Source organism: Ornithorhynchus anatinus, chromosome 18 (assembly GCF_004115215.2).
Source record: "Ornithorhynchus anatinus isolate Pmale09 chromosome 18, mOrnAna1.pri.v4, whole genome shotgun sequence".
In the NCBI taxonomy this organism is placed as follows: Eukaryota; Metazoa; Chordata; class Mammalia; order Monotremata; family Ornithorhynchidae; genus Ornithorhynchus; species Ornithorhynchus anatinus.
Window position 1 is genome coordinate 12,859,325 of NC_041745.1, and position 15,231 is coordinate 12,874,555.

At 52.7% G+C, this 15,231-nt stretch overlaps 1 protein-coding gene across 4 annotated transcripts in view; it reads right to left on the reverse strand.

Annotated features, from left to right (window-relative positions):
* Positions 1-15,231, reverse strand: part of ATP10A (ATPase phospholipid transporting 10A (putative)) — an 88,864-nt gene that overhangs the window by 15,344 nt on the left and 58,289 nt on the right. For all 4 annotated transcript variants that reach the window (XM_029046667.1, XM_029046665.1, XM_029046668.2 and 1 more), the window contains exons 10-14: positions 14,553-14,832; positions 9,616-9,719; positions 8,836-8,962; positions 6,875-7,059; positions 4,651-4,888 (exon numbers count right to left, since the gene is read on the reverse strand). In XM_029046667.1, the coding sequence (XP_028902500.1) occupies positions 4,651-4,888; positions 6,875-7,059; positions 8,836-8,962; positions 9,616-9,719; positions 14,553-14,832 (934 nt within the window). The remainder of the gene's footprint in view (positions 1-4,650; positions 4,889-6,874; positions 7,060-8,835; positions 8,963-9,615; positions 9,720-14,552; positions 14,833-15,231) is intronic.

A 15,231-nucleotide genomic window follows, 5' to 3' on the forward strand; every position in this document is an offset into this window, starting at 1 on the left:
GCGAGCTTAAAGTCTAGAGGGCTGACGGCATTTGGAGAACCACAGATCCCTTCTGTAAGAGCAAAGTGAAATCAGAGCACTGTACTAAACTCTTGAGAGAGGAAAAGAAACAGAGTGGTAGACAGGTTCCCTGCCCACAAGGAGCTCACAGTCTAGAGGGGGGGACAGACATTAATACGAATAAATCACGGACTTCCCTCCTGCCCCACGGGGCAGCCGAAGAGATGAAGAGCGGCCGGCTCTTCCGGCCGTGACACTGCCCCACTGGGGGATGAGTCTCTGCTGTGCCGCTGCCTTCACCTGCTGCACCGTCAGTTGGGAATTCACTATTCTGGAGAGGCAGCGTGGCTCAGTGGAAAGAGCACGGGCTTTGGAGTCAGAGGCCGTGGGTTCGAATCCCGGCCACTTGTCAGCTGTGGGACCGTGGGCAAGTCACTTAACTTTTCCGTGCCTCGGTTACCTCATCTGTAAAATGGGGATTAAGACTGTGAGCCCCACGTGGGACAACCTGATTCCCCTGTGTCTACCCCAGCGCTTAGAACGGTGCTCTGCACATAGTAAGCGCTTAAGAGATGCCAACATTATTATTATTATTGTTCTGGCATCATTTTCTGCAGAGCTCTCCCTATCGTTTCAATTTGGTTCCTCCCTTTTTCACTTCAAGGAGACCCCCTAACGTCACCTCTGACCTTCTCGCCAAATCCAACTCCCTAGTTGTCTGTAGCTTCCCTGCAGTCCGGTATTTCCTCCTGCCTCCAGAACATCTCTACTCTTCGCTTCTTTTCCAGCTGGACCTCCTTCTCGATTCTCCCACCTCTGCTCAGGTTCTTCCCCCGGCCTGGAACTCCCTCCCGCTTCAAATCCTCCAGAGCACAGCTCACACCATCTCCGGGGTCCTTCGGAAATCATTCCTCCACCAGGAAGCCTTACCAAATCATTTCCCTTCCCCCGAGATTATATCCCCCCCCGGGATTCCCAATTTCACCACTTCGGTGCCAGTTACGCCCCCGTAGCTCTTCCGTGGACGTCTGACATTTCCTAATTATTTAGCTTGACTTAATGTTTTCACATATCTAAACATACCTAATTGTATGTTTATTTATAATCAACGATGATTTCATATACATATATGTATGAAAACACTGTTAATTATATTTAAATATATATGAAATACATAAATATATATGAAAGCAGCATAGCCTATTGCATAAAGCACAGGCCTGGGAATCAGACGGCCTGGTTTCTAATCCTGACTGGTGTTTGACCCTGGACAAGTCATTTAACTTATCTGTGCTTCAGTTTCCTCAACTGCAGAATGGGGATTCATTACCTGTTCTCTCTCTTCCTTAGACATGTGGGATAGGAATTTTAACGTGACCTGATTAACTTCATTCATTCATTCATTCATTCATTCATTCAATTGAATTTATTGAGCGCTTACTATGTGCAGAGCACTGTACTAAGCGCTTGGAATGTACAAGTCGGCAACAGATCGAGACAGTCCCTGCCCTTTGACGGGCTTACGGTCTAATCGGGGGAGACAGGCGGACGAGAACGATGGCAGTAAATAGAGTAGAGGGGAAGAACATCTCATAAAAACAATGGCAAATAAATAGAATCAGGGTGACGTACATCTCATTAAACAAAATAAATAGGGTGATGAAGATCTATACGGTCGAGCGGAAGAGTACGGTGCCGAGGGGGTGGGACGGGAGGGGGGGAGGAGGAGAGGGAAATGGGGGAGAAGAGGGTATAGCTGGGGAGAGGTGAAGGGGGGCGGGTAGAGGGAGCAGAGGGGAAAAAAGGGGGGAGCTCAGTCTGGGAAGGCCTCTTGGAGGAGGTGAGCTTTAAGAAGGGATTTGAAGAGGGGAAGAGAATCAGATTGTGGGAGGTGAGGAGGGAGGGCGTTCCGGGACCGCGGGAGGACGCGGCCCGGGGGTCGACGGCGGGACGGGCGAGACCGAGGGACGGCGAGGAGGCGGGCGGCGGAGGAGCGGAGCGTGCGGGGTGGGCGGTGGAAAGAGAGGAGGGAGGAGAGGTAGGAAGGGGCGAGGCGACGGAGAGCCTCGAAGCCTAGAGTGAGGAGTTTTCGTTCGGAGCGGAGGTCGATAGGCGACCACTGGAGGTTTTTAAGAAGGGGAGTGACGTGCCCGGAGCGTTTCTGCAGGAAGGTGAACTTGCATCTACCCCAGCGCTTAGAATAGTGCTTGACACATAGTAAGTGCTCAACAAGTACCTTGAAATACACACACACACACACATGCTTATTTGTATACACATCCACGTATATCAAACCTTCCCCTAATCTCAGTTCATTCTTACTGCTTTGGAGTTCTCATTCTCTTCCATTTCCTCAGCTAACACCTCTGTATGGAGAGCTCCCCAATCTATCCCACTAGGCTCAAACTCTCACGAGAAGCGGTATTTCCTAGTAGATAGAGCATGGGCCCGGAGGTCAGATGGACCTGGGTTCTAATCCCAGCTCTTTCACTTGTCTGCTCTATGACCTTAGTCAAGTCACTCACTTCTCTGTGCCTCAGCTACCTCATCTGTAAAATGGGGATTAGGACGGTGAACCCCATGTGAGACGTGAACTGTGTCCAACCTGATCAGTTTGTATCTACCCCAGTGCTCAGTAGAGTGCTTGGCACATAGTAAGTGCTTAACAAATACCATTTAAAAAAAACCCCTCGGCACTTAAGCGTTCACAATCAAATAATAATAATAATAACGTTGGTATTTATTAAGCGCTTACTGTGTGCAGAGCACTGTTCTAAGCGCTGGGGGAGAGGCAGGGTCATCGGGTTGCCCCACGTGAGGCTCACAGTCTTCATCCCCATTTTACAGATGAGGGAACTGAGGCCCAGAGAAGCGAAGTGACTCGCCCACAGTCACACAGCTGCCAAGTGGCAGAGCCGGCATTCGAACCCATGACCTCCGACTCCCGAGCCCGGGCTCTTTCCACCGAGCCACGCTGCTATCGCGAATCCTCTACTTTTTAAGCACTTATTTCTCTGCAGATCCACGTTTTCATTCTCTTCCTCATACCTGCAAATTATCAAAATGATCTTATCAAATCATCTTATCAAATTATTTCCTCCCCATTGGATTGAATTACAGAAGCAACAGAGTCTAGTGGAAAATGCAGGCCCAGGAGTCAAAGGACCTGGGTTTTAATCCCGGATCCACTGCATACTCTGTTGTCTGACCTTGGGCAAATCACTTAACCTCTCTAGTTAAGGGCCGGTAACATGTCACTAATTCTCCCGCCGAGCATTTAGTACAGTGCTCATTTTAAGGGCTCAATAGTTACCATGGATTGATCGACCGATTGATCCCCTGGGCCTCAGTTCCCTCATCTTCCAAATGAGGTTTCAATCCCTGTTCCCGCTCCTATTTAGATTTGGAGCCCCAAGTGGGATCTGATTATCTTGTATTTATCCCAGTGTTAGTATAGCACTTTGCACAGAGTAAGGACTATTTTAAGTTCCCCGAGGGGAGAGAGCCTATGGTTTCCCAAATGTTTCGGACACTACTCAGTGAACCGCAATGGGACTTGCACAAGCGGGGAGGAGCGAATAAATGTCTTGTAGACGGAACGAAGCGAACACCTCGGCAACACGGAACCACCGCAGGGTCCCGGTAGCAGCAACAGGGTCGTCCGGGCTGTAACGCTGGAGAAGGTTCACGCCCTCCCTGAGCACGGGTTTCTGGAAGGTCGGGAGATTGTGATTGTGAACCCCGCAAGGGATGGGAACTGAGTCTCATTCCCCCCTCTATTCTCTCCCAGCGCTCAGGACGGTGCTCGGCACAGAATGAACACTTAATAGATTCTATTTCCACGACCAGAGGCAGACCGGAAAATAATCAGAGAGGCAGCGTGACTTAGTGGAAAGAGACCGGGCTTGGGAGTCGGAGGTCGTGGGTTCTAATCCCGGCTCCGCCACTTATCGGCTGTGTGACTTTGGGCAAGTCATTTAACTTCTCTGGGTCTCAGTGACCTCATCTGTTAAATGGGGAGTATGACTATGAGCCCTTCGAGGGACAACTTGATTACGCCAGCGCTTAGAACAGTGCTTGGCACATAGTAAGCGCTTAATACCATTATTTTTATTAATATGATCATTATTAATAATCAATCCAATCAATCAATGGTATGTATTGAGCACTTGCCGCATGAACGGCAGTCTGCTAAGTGCTTGAGAGAGTTCAAGAAAGTTGGTAGACACGGTTCCCGCCCACAGCGAGCTTGCACTCTAGAGGGGGAGACAGACATTAATATAAATTAATAATTTATCATCCATAATTTATCATTTAAAATGGCAACAAGCAAGCCACCCACGCTTAAAGTGGGGGGCAAAATGTCGCTACTATTCTAAAGGGCTTCATTTGTTCCACGGCTGCTATCAAGAGGAGCCTCATCTCTGAATGTGAGGGAGCCCAGATAGTTACGTGGTTTATATTGGTTCCCTGAGGCCAACTAATTCCTTAGTGTCACATTTTTAAATGCAACAAAAATAAACAAATCCGGCATAACTCCTGGGGGTAACGGCTTCTCCTCTTGCGAGGGAGGAAATTTCACTTTTCCCCAAAAGGAAGGCGTTTTGCAGGGAGTGTGTTTCCCCTGCCCCTCGGGAAGGCTCGGTTTACCTACGGCCAAGGTCATGGCTCCGAGCCTGCTTCTGACCAGCTTGACCACGTGGCTCTTCTGGAGCGGGGCGGCGCGACAGCAGATGACGGCCCGGCACCTCCCGGCGACGGACAGGAATTTGTCTTCCAGGTGCTGGTCCAGGACGTAGGCCAGGGTCCTCCCGTCGATCACCAGGCCCGGCCGGGCCCCGCGGCCCGTCAAGCCAATCTCTTTGTCCAGCAGGGCCGCGCAGGCTGCCTGCCGCAGGTGGAGAAGGGGCACGAGAGCGGGACGGGATGGGACGGGACTCCGACCTTCCCGCCTCCCGACCGCGGGCTGGGACGGACGGGTCCGGCTCGGACGAGCGCGTGGACGAGTCCAGCTCGGCTCCCGCGGGGGCTCTCGGGGTTCTCGGCTCAGGGATCCCTCCCCGTGCGGCCTCTGACTCCCCTTCCCCCCCCGCCCCGCCTCCCGCCCCACGAATGGCTCTCTGCAGACCGCCGGCCCTCCTGCACTGACTCGTGCCGGGGCAGTGGGTTCTTTTAGTGAACGGTAAGCGGGCCAGGCACGTATCTGGGGGAACCTGCCCTCGAAAGGCCGACGACAGCTCCCTCTAGCACATCTTTCGGCTCTGGAGGTGGAGTGGTTGGGCAGCGGTGGCCAGGCCACAGCGAGGCCTCTTCCTCTTCCCGTTCAACGGTGCCAGCGGAAACCGCCGCTGCTGAAGTGGCCCATTTTGGGCCCTACGTCGACCGGTTAATCCATCGGTGGTATTTGTTGGGCCCGTACTGCATGCAGAGCGATAGCGGTGGTTTCCGGTGGGAAGGGAACTACAGCAGTGCCCAAGCGTGGCCCACGACCCACCAGTTCATCAGCGCTTAGAACAGTGCTTTGCACATAGTAAGCGCTTAACGAACACCATCATCACTATTATCATTATGAGGGGTACAGTCACTATCTCAGCTACCAACACCACCTAGGCATAAGGGCAGGGAGATGGGAGAAAGAAATGTCCCTACGACTTTTTCTCTCTCCTCTTCCTCTCTCCCCTCTTTCTTTGCCCCCGTCCCTCTCCGTTTCCTCCTTCACTCCCCTTTCCGTCTTACTTTTCTCTCTGCTACTCTCTGTTCCTCCCCCTCGCCCGTTGCCTGGCTCTGATTTCTCCCTCTCTGTTTCTGGACACCACACACTCTGGGTTTTCACTACTGGGCCCCTTTAGATTAGGCTGGACAGAGCGAGGATCCGAGAGTAGGAAGGTCACGGGTTCTAATCCCAGCTCCGCCACCTATCTGCTGTGTGACCTTGGTCGAGCCGCTTCGATTCTCTGTGCCTCAGTTACCTCATCTGGAAAATGGGGATTGAGACTGTGAGCCACAGGGGGGACGGGGACTGTGTCCAACCCGATCCGCTTGTATCCACCCCAGTGTTTAGTTCAGTGCCTGGCACATAGTAAGTGCTTAACAGATGCCGGATTTATTATTATTATTCTTAGTCTGCTTACAAGCCATCCTGGCTTGGAAAGATCCACAGATGCTTTTTTCCTGGAATCCTATAAGAAGTGACTTGGAAATGCACAAAACTGGGCTTAAAATTGACATGGGACTTGTTTATATTATTTAATATATAATATTATATATATAATAATAATTGAGGTACCGGTGAAGGTCGTCCATACGCCAAGCATTGGGGTGAATAGAAGATAACTGGATTGGACATAGACCTTGTCCCACTTGGGGCTTACAGTCTAAGGGGGAGGGAGAACGGGAGTTTAATCCCCATTTTTCAGATGAGGAAACTGAGGCCCAGTGAAGGCCCGAGGTCACAGAGCCGGCGAGTGGCAGAGTCAGGATTAGAACGCAGGTCTCCCTCCAGGCCTGTGCTCTTTCCAACAAGCCACAGTGCTCCTGTATGAGCCTATTTCCACAACCAGTTGGGAACTGCAGCTTGGGCTGTATTGGGGCCCGAAGGTGGGGTGCGGGGGTACTCGAGGCCGGATCGCTGAAAGCACGGGGGCACTCGCCAGGAACTCAGGTGAAGGAAGAATCGCTCTCACCCACATCCCACGCCCCAACTGACACAATGTGACAGCGAGGAAGGAGGCGGGGGAAAGAGACAGGCCCACGAGGAAAGGGAGAGGAGAATCAGCCTGGACTTGCCAGCGACCGCTGCCCTGAGGCCCCCCCGCCCCGCAACGTCCGTTAGCCGGTGTGGGCGCCGGGTCCCGCCCTCCCCTCCGCGGCCTACCTGGGAGTCGGCGTTCAGAGCGATGACGTCCTCGTCCCGATCCAGGAGTTTGCAGGCGTAAGCCACGTTAAGGGCCGTCTCCTGTTTGTCTCCGGTCAGAACCCAGATGTGCAGCCCGGCCCGGCACAGCGTAGCGATGGTCTCCGGGACTCCGTCCTGTAAGCGGTCCTCGATGGCGGTCACACCTGACCACACGAACAGGGGAGGTGAAAACCTTTAGCTGACCGCCACGCGGCCCACTGGGTTGGCCGGTTCTCCGTGAGGGTCGGGGACTGTGCCTCATCTGATTACACTGGATCTACTCCCGTGTTCTGTACGGTGCTTGGCGAACAGTAAGCACTCGACGAACCCCACGATCATTCACTGTTATCGCCCTGGCACAGAAGTGTGCCGGAAGCCTCTTCGCTGTCCCTTTCTCCAACACGGCATGATTTATGGGTGTTCACCCCAGTTGTCAGAGGAGCAGGGTGTATTTCTCCAGGGATGGCAAGAGGAGAGAAAGGTCTGGGCCAGGATCACCGGCCAAGGACCCGAGCCCACAGAGAAACCCGTGAAAGCCATCTCCAGCCTCGGACGGTCTCGAGCACGGCATTTCTCGACCGTTAACAGGAGGGTTATTTCTGGGGATGAACAGTAAGAGGGAAGAGTCCCTTCATTTTCACCTTTATCCTCCTCATCACATTTCTTCTTATAGATTTTTTCCTGAAAGAAAAGATCTAACCGCACAGTATCCTTCAGGATTGAGGGGGCCCAGGCTCAAGGCTCCTGGATCATTCGCTCCTACCTTGTTCAGTCCACCCACCGACCGGTTGTATTTATGGATCGCCTACCGTTTGTCTGACAGACGATTGCTCTCGCCCCCTTCAAAGCCTTATTGAAGGCCCATCTCCTCCAAGAGGTCTTCCCTGACTAGGCCCTCATTTGCTCTTCTCCCTCTTTCTTCTGCATCACCCCGACTTGCTCCCTTCATTCATTCGCCCCGTGCCAGCCCCACGGCACTTAGGTAAATATCCTTGATTTATTTATATTAATTTCTGTCTCCCCTGCAAGCTCCCTGTGGGCAGTGAATGTGTGTACTCTCCCAAGAGCTTAATACAGTGGTCTGCACACAGTAAGCGCTCAATAAGTATGATTGCATTGACAGAGTCCCTGTCCCACAGGGGGCTCACAGTCCGAGTAGTAGCATGGTGTAAAAGTTGAAGCACAGGTCTGGGAGTCAGAAGGTCACGGGTTCTAATCCCGGCTCCACCATTATGTCTGCGGTGTGACCTTGGGCAAGTCATTTCACTTCTCTGGGCCTCAGTTACCATCTGGAAAATGGGGATTGAGACTGTGTGGGGGCAGGGACTGCGTCCAACCCGATTTGCTCGTATCCACCCCAGCGCTTAGTACGGTGATTGGCACATAGTAAGCGCTTCATAAATGCCACGGTTATTATTATTCTAAATGGGTGGGAGAACCCCGTCTTAGGATTACATCTGGAGAGTTTCCAGGACTCTACCAGTCTCAGCCAAGGGAGGGAGAGTCATGTAGAGGCCTACCCATTCCACTCCTAGTTTGGGGAGTGGCTAGCGCTACCAGTCAGAACTCACCGGCGCTGGGCAGCAGTGGCACGGGAGAGAGTTGAGGGTGGAGACTCAAGTTTACTGTGCGGAAGAAGGCAGTTGTAAACAACCGCCGGATTTTTACCCACCACCAGATCCGCTACCGGAACGACTGCAGATGGAGGTGGGGCGTTCTGGGAGAGATGTGTCCACGGAGTCGCTGCGGGTCGGAGACGACTCGCCGGCATAACACAAGGCAAGGAGGGAGAAAATCCCCAGCTTGCCGAGAAGTGAGATGACTCGCCAAAGGTCGCCCGGCAAGCGGCAGAGCCGGGATTAGAACTCGGGTCCTCTGGCTCCTAGGCCCATGAGGCCACGCTTTTCCCCGGGATGTGAGCCAAGCCCCGGGGCGGTTACCTAGGAGATGCAGGTCGGTCTCCAGACGGAGCGCAGACTGAAACAGAAGTTCGTCATGGTTTTCCACTGTGGATTCGGCTTCCAGATGGCTTTTCCGCCAACAGGCGTACTCCTCCTGCCCTAGGACCTGTTTGAAGAAAGCGCGTTTTTGGTTGCTCAGGTCGGAGCAGTGGGGTCTACCCTGAGGAACCCAGAGAAGCCCCAGAGGGTCTAGCAGACTGCTGAGGCCTGTGCAGCGTGGCTCAGTGGAAAGAGCCCGAGCTTGGGAGTCAGAGGTCATGGGTTCGAATCCCAGCCCCACCACTTGTCAGCTGTGCGACGCAAGTCACTTAACTTCTCTGGGCCTCAGTTCCCTCATCTGTAAAATGGGGATTAACTGTGAGCCTCACGTGGGACAACCTGATTACCCTGTATCTCCCCCAGCGCTTAGAACAGTGCTCTGCACAGAGTAAGCGCTTAAATACCAGCATTATTATGTTGACTTTTAGAGGAGCAGCGTGGCTCAGTGGAAAGAGCACGGGCTTTGGAGTCAGAGGTCATGGGTTCGAATCCCCGCTCTGCCACTTGTCAGCTGGGTGACTGTGGGCAAGTCACTTCACTTCTCTGGGCCTCAGTTCCCTCATCTGTAAAATGGGGATTATCTGTGAGCCTCACGTGGGACAACCTGATTCCCCTGTATCTCCCCCAGCGCTTAGAGCAGTGCTCTGCACATAGTAAGCGCTTAACAAATACCAACATTATTATTATCTCCCCTCCCTCCAGAGAACCCCGTCCCCCTACCCTTTTGGCGATACAGAGGGTCCGAAGTCCATCCGCAGCATACCGGCTCAGGGACTTCTGCGTTTGGCTTTCAATTTTCCTTTGCTGTTCTGCCTCCGGGACATCTACACCAGAACACAAGACGGGCCGTCAGAGAGGGAGCAGGAGCCTTGTCCCGAGGCCGGGCCTCTGTGGAAATTGGAGCTGGGAAGTACCGAGCTCCCCGGGGAACGAATTTCTTCTTTCCTCCCCGCCTCCCCAACCCCAACACGCACATCCCATCACGCCCAGGATCCCCCAGCTCCTTGGCAGACTGGGACCAGGGACTCGGTGAAATCCAGGGACGGGAGAAATGAGGCGGAATGATTGGGAGTAAAAATTGTGAAAGTTGTTAAGCGTTCTCCCCCGCTCTAGATTCTGAGCTCGTCGTGGGCAGGGACCGTTACTCTTTATTGCTGTATCGTACTTTCCCGAGCACGCAGTGGAGTGCTCTGTACATAGTGAGCACTTAAGAAATACGATTGAATTGAATGGATTTACTTTGTGCCAAACATCATGCTAAAGGCCGGAGTACACACGGGACGATGAGATCGGACTTAGAGCTTATCGCTCAGGAGGTTCGACGTCCAAGGGGCTCGTTTCCTCATTTTACAGATGAGGAAACTGAGGTACAGAAAAGTTAGGTGACTTGTCCAAGGTCACAAAAGCAGCCAAATGGCGGAGCGAGGATTGGAACGCAGGCTTCCTGACTCCAAGTCCACTAGGCCATGGGCACTAGTAAGGGGAAGAGTGCCAGTGTGCCTGTTCTAACTGGAAACATTGCAAAGTGGGTGTGTTTTTTCCTTTCTTTCCTTTCTTTTCTTCTTTTGTTTGGTTCCTAATCAAGACTCCAGAGCTGCAGACTCCCTGCTGCCCTTGGCCGGGCATGGATTCCGAAGCTCGGACAAAGCCCTGACCCAGCGCCAGCCCCTGACCGAGGCCGCGGCTCGGGATCGGGGCTGTGGACTGACCAGGGGTCAGTTGGCCACCGACTGCCGGGAAGGAGAGCCGGAGCTGGGAGAGGAGCAGGAGGGGAAAGAGGAGAAGGAGAATAATAATAATTGTGGTATCTGTTAAGCGCTTACTATGTAAAATGTAAAATTCATCTGTAAAATGGGGATTAAGACTGTGAACCTCACGTGGGACAACTTGATACACTCGTATCTACCCCAGCGCTTAGAACCGTGCTTGGCACATAGTAAGGGCTTAATAATATTACTGTTATTATTATTATTATGTTCCAGGTACTTTACTAAGTGCCAGGGTGGATACCAGCAAATCGGCTTGGACACAGTCCCTGTCCCACGTGGGGCTCACAGTCTCAAACCCCATTTTACAGATGAGAGAACTGAGGCACAGAGAAATGAAGTGACCTGCCCCAAGTCACACAGCAGACAGAATGGCGGAGGCAGGATTAGAACCCATGACCTTCTGACTCCAAGGCCCGTGCTCTATCCACTACGCCCTGCTGCTTCTCACTACGCCATGAGAAGGAGGAGGAAAAAAAGGAGGAGAGGAAGAGGGCAAGGAGGAAAAAAAGGAGGAGAGGAAGAGGGCAAGGAGGAAAAAGAGGTGGAAGAGGAGGAGAAAAAGGAGGAGGAGGAAGGAGAGGAGGAGGAGGAGCAGCGTAGCTCTAAGAGAGGCATCTGCAGGTAGTAATAGCGAAAAAACAAAATTTCCAAAGCCAGTTTTACTCGGTAATAATAACGACGATGATGTCTCTAGACTGTGAGCCCAATATGGGCCGGCAGTGTGTCTGTTTATTATTATATTGTGCTCTCCCAAGGGCTTAGTACAGCGCTTGGCACACAGTAAGCGTTCAATAAATCTAACTGAATTGAACTGATGATGACGATGACCGAATAAGTGCTCACTATGTGCTAAGCACCGGAAAGAGCCCGGGCTTGGGAGCCAGAGGTCACGGGGTCTAATCCCGGCTCCGCCGCTTGTCAGCTGTGTGACTTTGGGCAAAGGCACAACTTTTCTGTGCCTCAGTTACCTCATCTGTGAAATGGGGATTAAAACCGTGAGCCCTACGTGGGACAACCTGATTATCTTGTATCCCCCCCAGCGCTTACAACAGTGCTTTGCACATAGTAAGCGCTTAACAAATACCATCATCACTGGGCTAGACAGAAGCTGAGGGGACTGTTAGCGCACTGTGGCCAGGGAACACGTCTGGCTCGCTGCCAGTTTCCCAAGTAATTCCAGGATGTTTCTTGTGGTTCATGAAATTCAACACCCACTGGAGGATTCTACCACCGCTCCCCCGAGCATCCACGTAGCATCACCACGGACCCCGTCTCCCTCGCCATCTGGGAAACGGGACACGGAAGCGGCACGGCCTAGCAGAAAGAGCACGGGCCTGGGAGGCAGATCACCAGGATTCTAATTTTGGCTCTACCGCTGCTGTGTAAAACCCGAGGCGAGTCACTTAACATCTGCAAAAGGAGCATTAAATTCTCCTCCCTCTGACTTAGCCTATGTGACCCATGTGGGACGGGGACGGTGTCCAACCTGATTATCTTGAATCTACCTCAGCACTTAGAATAGTGCTTGACACATATTAAGTGCTTAGCAAATGCCATAAAAGAAAAATGGGTCCACCACGAGATTTCTCCGCGATTAACTTTAAATGCTGGGAGAGATTTTGTTCATTTTTAATGGGCGCCAAATGTGTAATAGTGCGGTTGCAAAATTTGATTAAAATTAGAAACTCTAAAACAAAATGCTCCCTAGTAGTATCCTTGTACCTCTTAATGAATCGACTAAGTCGAGGCTCAATTTTTTTCCCATTTCATTAAAATCCCCAAACTTCCATTACACGGTTTACAAAAGTAATCATTGCACATTCCCCCACGTTAAAGAAGTCTATTTCAGAGAAGTAGAGAAGCTGCCAAGTAGCCTTCACAGAAGTTTCCCTAACTTTTGGGATTCTTTTTGGAGGGGTAAGGTAAAACAAACCCCCTTAGCACACGGGAATTGCTTTCTGTAAAGGGAATGTGGAGGATGAAAGGTGACCCTTAGTTAAGAAGAAGCTCAGAGCTAAAATCACTAAATCACACACAAACAAAAAGTCTGTGTTAAATGCCAGGTGATCAGCTCGGACACTAGTCTTTTTCCATCACGGGGATTGATGTCTAAGGGGGATGAGGAACGGATATTTTATTCACATTTTGCGGATGAGGAAACTGAGGCACAGAGCAGTCAAGTAACTTGCCCACGGTCAAACAGCAGGCAGGTGGTGGAGCCAAATTTAGAACTCGGGTCTCCTGACTTCCAGTCCTGTGACCTTTCCACTGCCTGAAGGTCTGGCCCGGCCAGCCCATCCCCAGTTCACTAAGAGAGACTGGCTGGCCAGAGAAGATCGACAAGATCAGTCGATCGACCGATGATTATTTATTGAGCGCTCACTGTGGGCAGTGTTGGAAAGTGCGATTCGGCAACAGATAGAGACAATCCCTGCCCAACAGCGGGCTCACAGTCTAGAAAGGGGGCAGACAGACACCAAAACAAGTATAAAGGCATCAGCGGCATCAACATGAATAGAATTCTAGATATATACAGCATTAATAAAATAAATAGAATTATAAATATGTACATATATAGACAAGCGCTGAGGGGCGGGGAAGGGACGGAGAGCAGAGGAAAAGGGGGCTCAGTCTAGGAAGGCCTCCTGGAGGAGGTGAGCTCTCAGTAGGGCTCTGAAGGGGGGAAATGTACTAGTTTGGGGGATGTGAGGAGGGAGGGCATTCCAGGCTAGAGGTAGGACGTGGGCCAGGGGTCGACGGTGGACAGGAGAGAAGGAGGCACAGTGAGAAGGTTTGCATCAGAGGAGCAGAGTGTGCGGGCCGGGCTACAGAAGGAGAGAAGGGACGTGAGGTAGAAGGGGGTAAAGTGATGGAGAGCTTCGAAGCTCTTTCTACCGCCCACCCCGCACGCCCCGCTCCTCCGCCGCCCGCCTCCTCACCGTCCCTCGGTCTCGCCTATCCCGCCGTCGACCCCCGGGCCGCGTCCTCCCGCGGTCCCGGAACGCCCTCCCTCCTCGCCTCCCTCAAACTCATTCTCTTCCCCTCTTCAAATCCCTACTTAAAGCTCACCTCCCCCAAGAGGCCTTCCCACACTGAGCTCCCCTTTTCCCTCTGCTCCCTCTACCCCCCTTTCACCTCTCCGCAGCTAAACCCTCTTCTCCCCCCTTTCCCTCTCCTCCTCCCCCTCTCCCGTCCCATCCCCTCGGCACCGTACTCGTCCGCTCGACCGTATAGATCTTCATCACCCTATTTATTTTGTTTAATGAGATGTACGTCACCCTGATTCTATTTATTTGCCATTGTTTTAATGAGATGTTCTTCCCCTCGACTCTATCGCCATCGTTCTCGTCCGCCCGTCTCCCCCGATTAGACCGTAAGCCCGTCAGAGGGCAGGGACTGTCTCTATCTGTTGCCGACTTGTTCGTTCCAAGCGCTTAGTCCAGTGCTCTGCACATAGTAAGCGCTCAATAAATACTATCGAATGAATGAATGAGGCCAATAGTGAGCAGTTTTCGCTTGATAAGGCTTTGAAGGGAGGGAGGGTCAATTTTCCGTTGGATTTGAGGAGGGAGGATGTTCCGGGGAAGAGGCAGGATGTGGGCGAGGGGTCGGCGACCGGCTAGTCGAGACTGAGGTACCGTGAGAAGGTTAGGGCGACAGGAGGGAAGTGCGCGGGCTGGGCTGTAGAAGGAGAGTAGCGAGGTGAGGTAGGAGGGGATCCAAGCCCTTCGGTGCTAACATCGAAAGCCAGGGCCACCAGAGGTAGCTAGCACGCCGCCGGAGAAGCGGAGCCAGAAGCAGGAGCTCCTAGGAGCCTCTCCGGGCCGCAGCAGGAGGAGACCGGAAGGGATGGGAAACGGGGGAGGGACGAGAGGGAGAACGCCGAACCTGCCGGGCAAGCCCGAAGAAGGCCCAGCATGACGGAATCCGCTCCTTTGGTGTACACGTTGATTTCCCCGGTGAGCGGGTGTCGGACCACCACGGACATCCTCTTCCTGACGGCGTCGAAGGCCAGCGTGTGGAAGAGGCGGAAGGAGAGCCTCCCCAGGAGCGGCAGGGTGACGGAGACCCGGCCCGGCCCCCGGCCGGCCAGCTCGCAGCCGTAGGCCCGGGCCGCCTGCACCAGGGCAGCTTCGTCCGGGCTCTCGGCTTCGTATCGCGCTTCTCCCTAATCATCGGGATAATGATCACCGTGGTGCTTATTATCATTAATGATGATAATAACAACTGTGATATTTCTTAAGCACTGACCGCGTGCCAAGCACTTTACTAAGCTCTGGGGTGGTCCCAAGGAAATCCGGTTGGACACGGTCCCCATCCCCATTCTACAGATGAGGGAATTGAGGCCCAGAGAAGTGAAGTGACCTGCCCAAGGTCTCCCAGCAGAGAAGTGGCGGCCCTGGGATTAGAACCCATGACCTTCTGACTCCCAGGCCTGTGCTCCATCCACTATACCATGCCGTTTCTCACGCTTACTGTGCGCCAAGCACTTGAGCAAAGAGCATGGGTTCTAATCGCGACTCTGCCGACTGCTTGCCGTGTGACCTTGGACAAGTCACTTCACTTC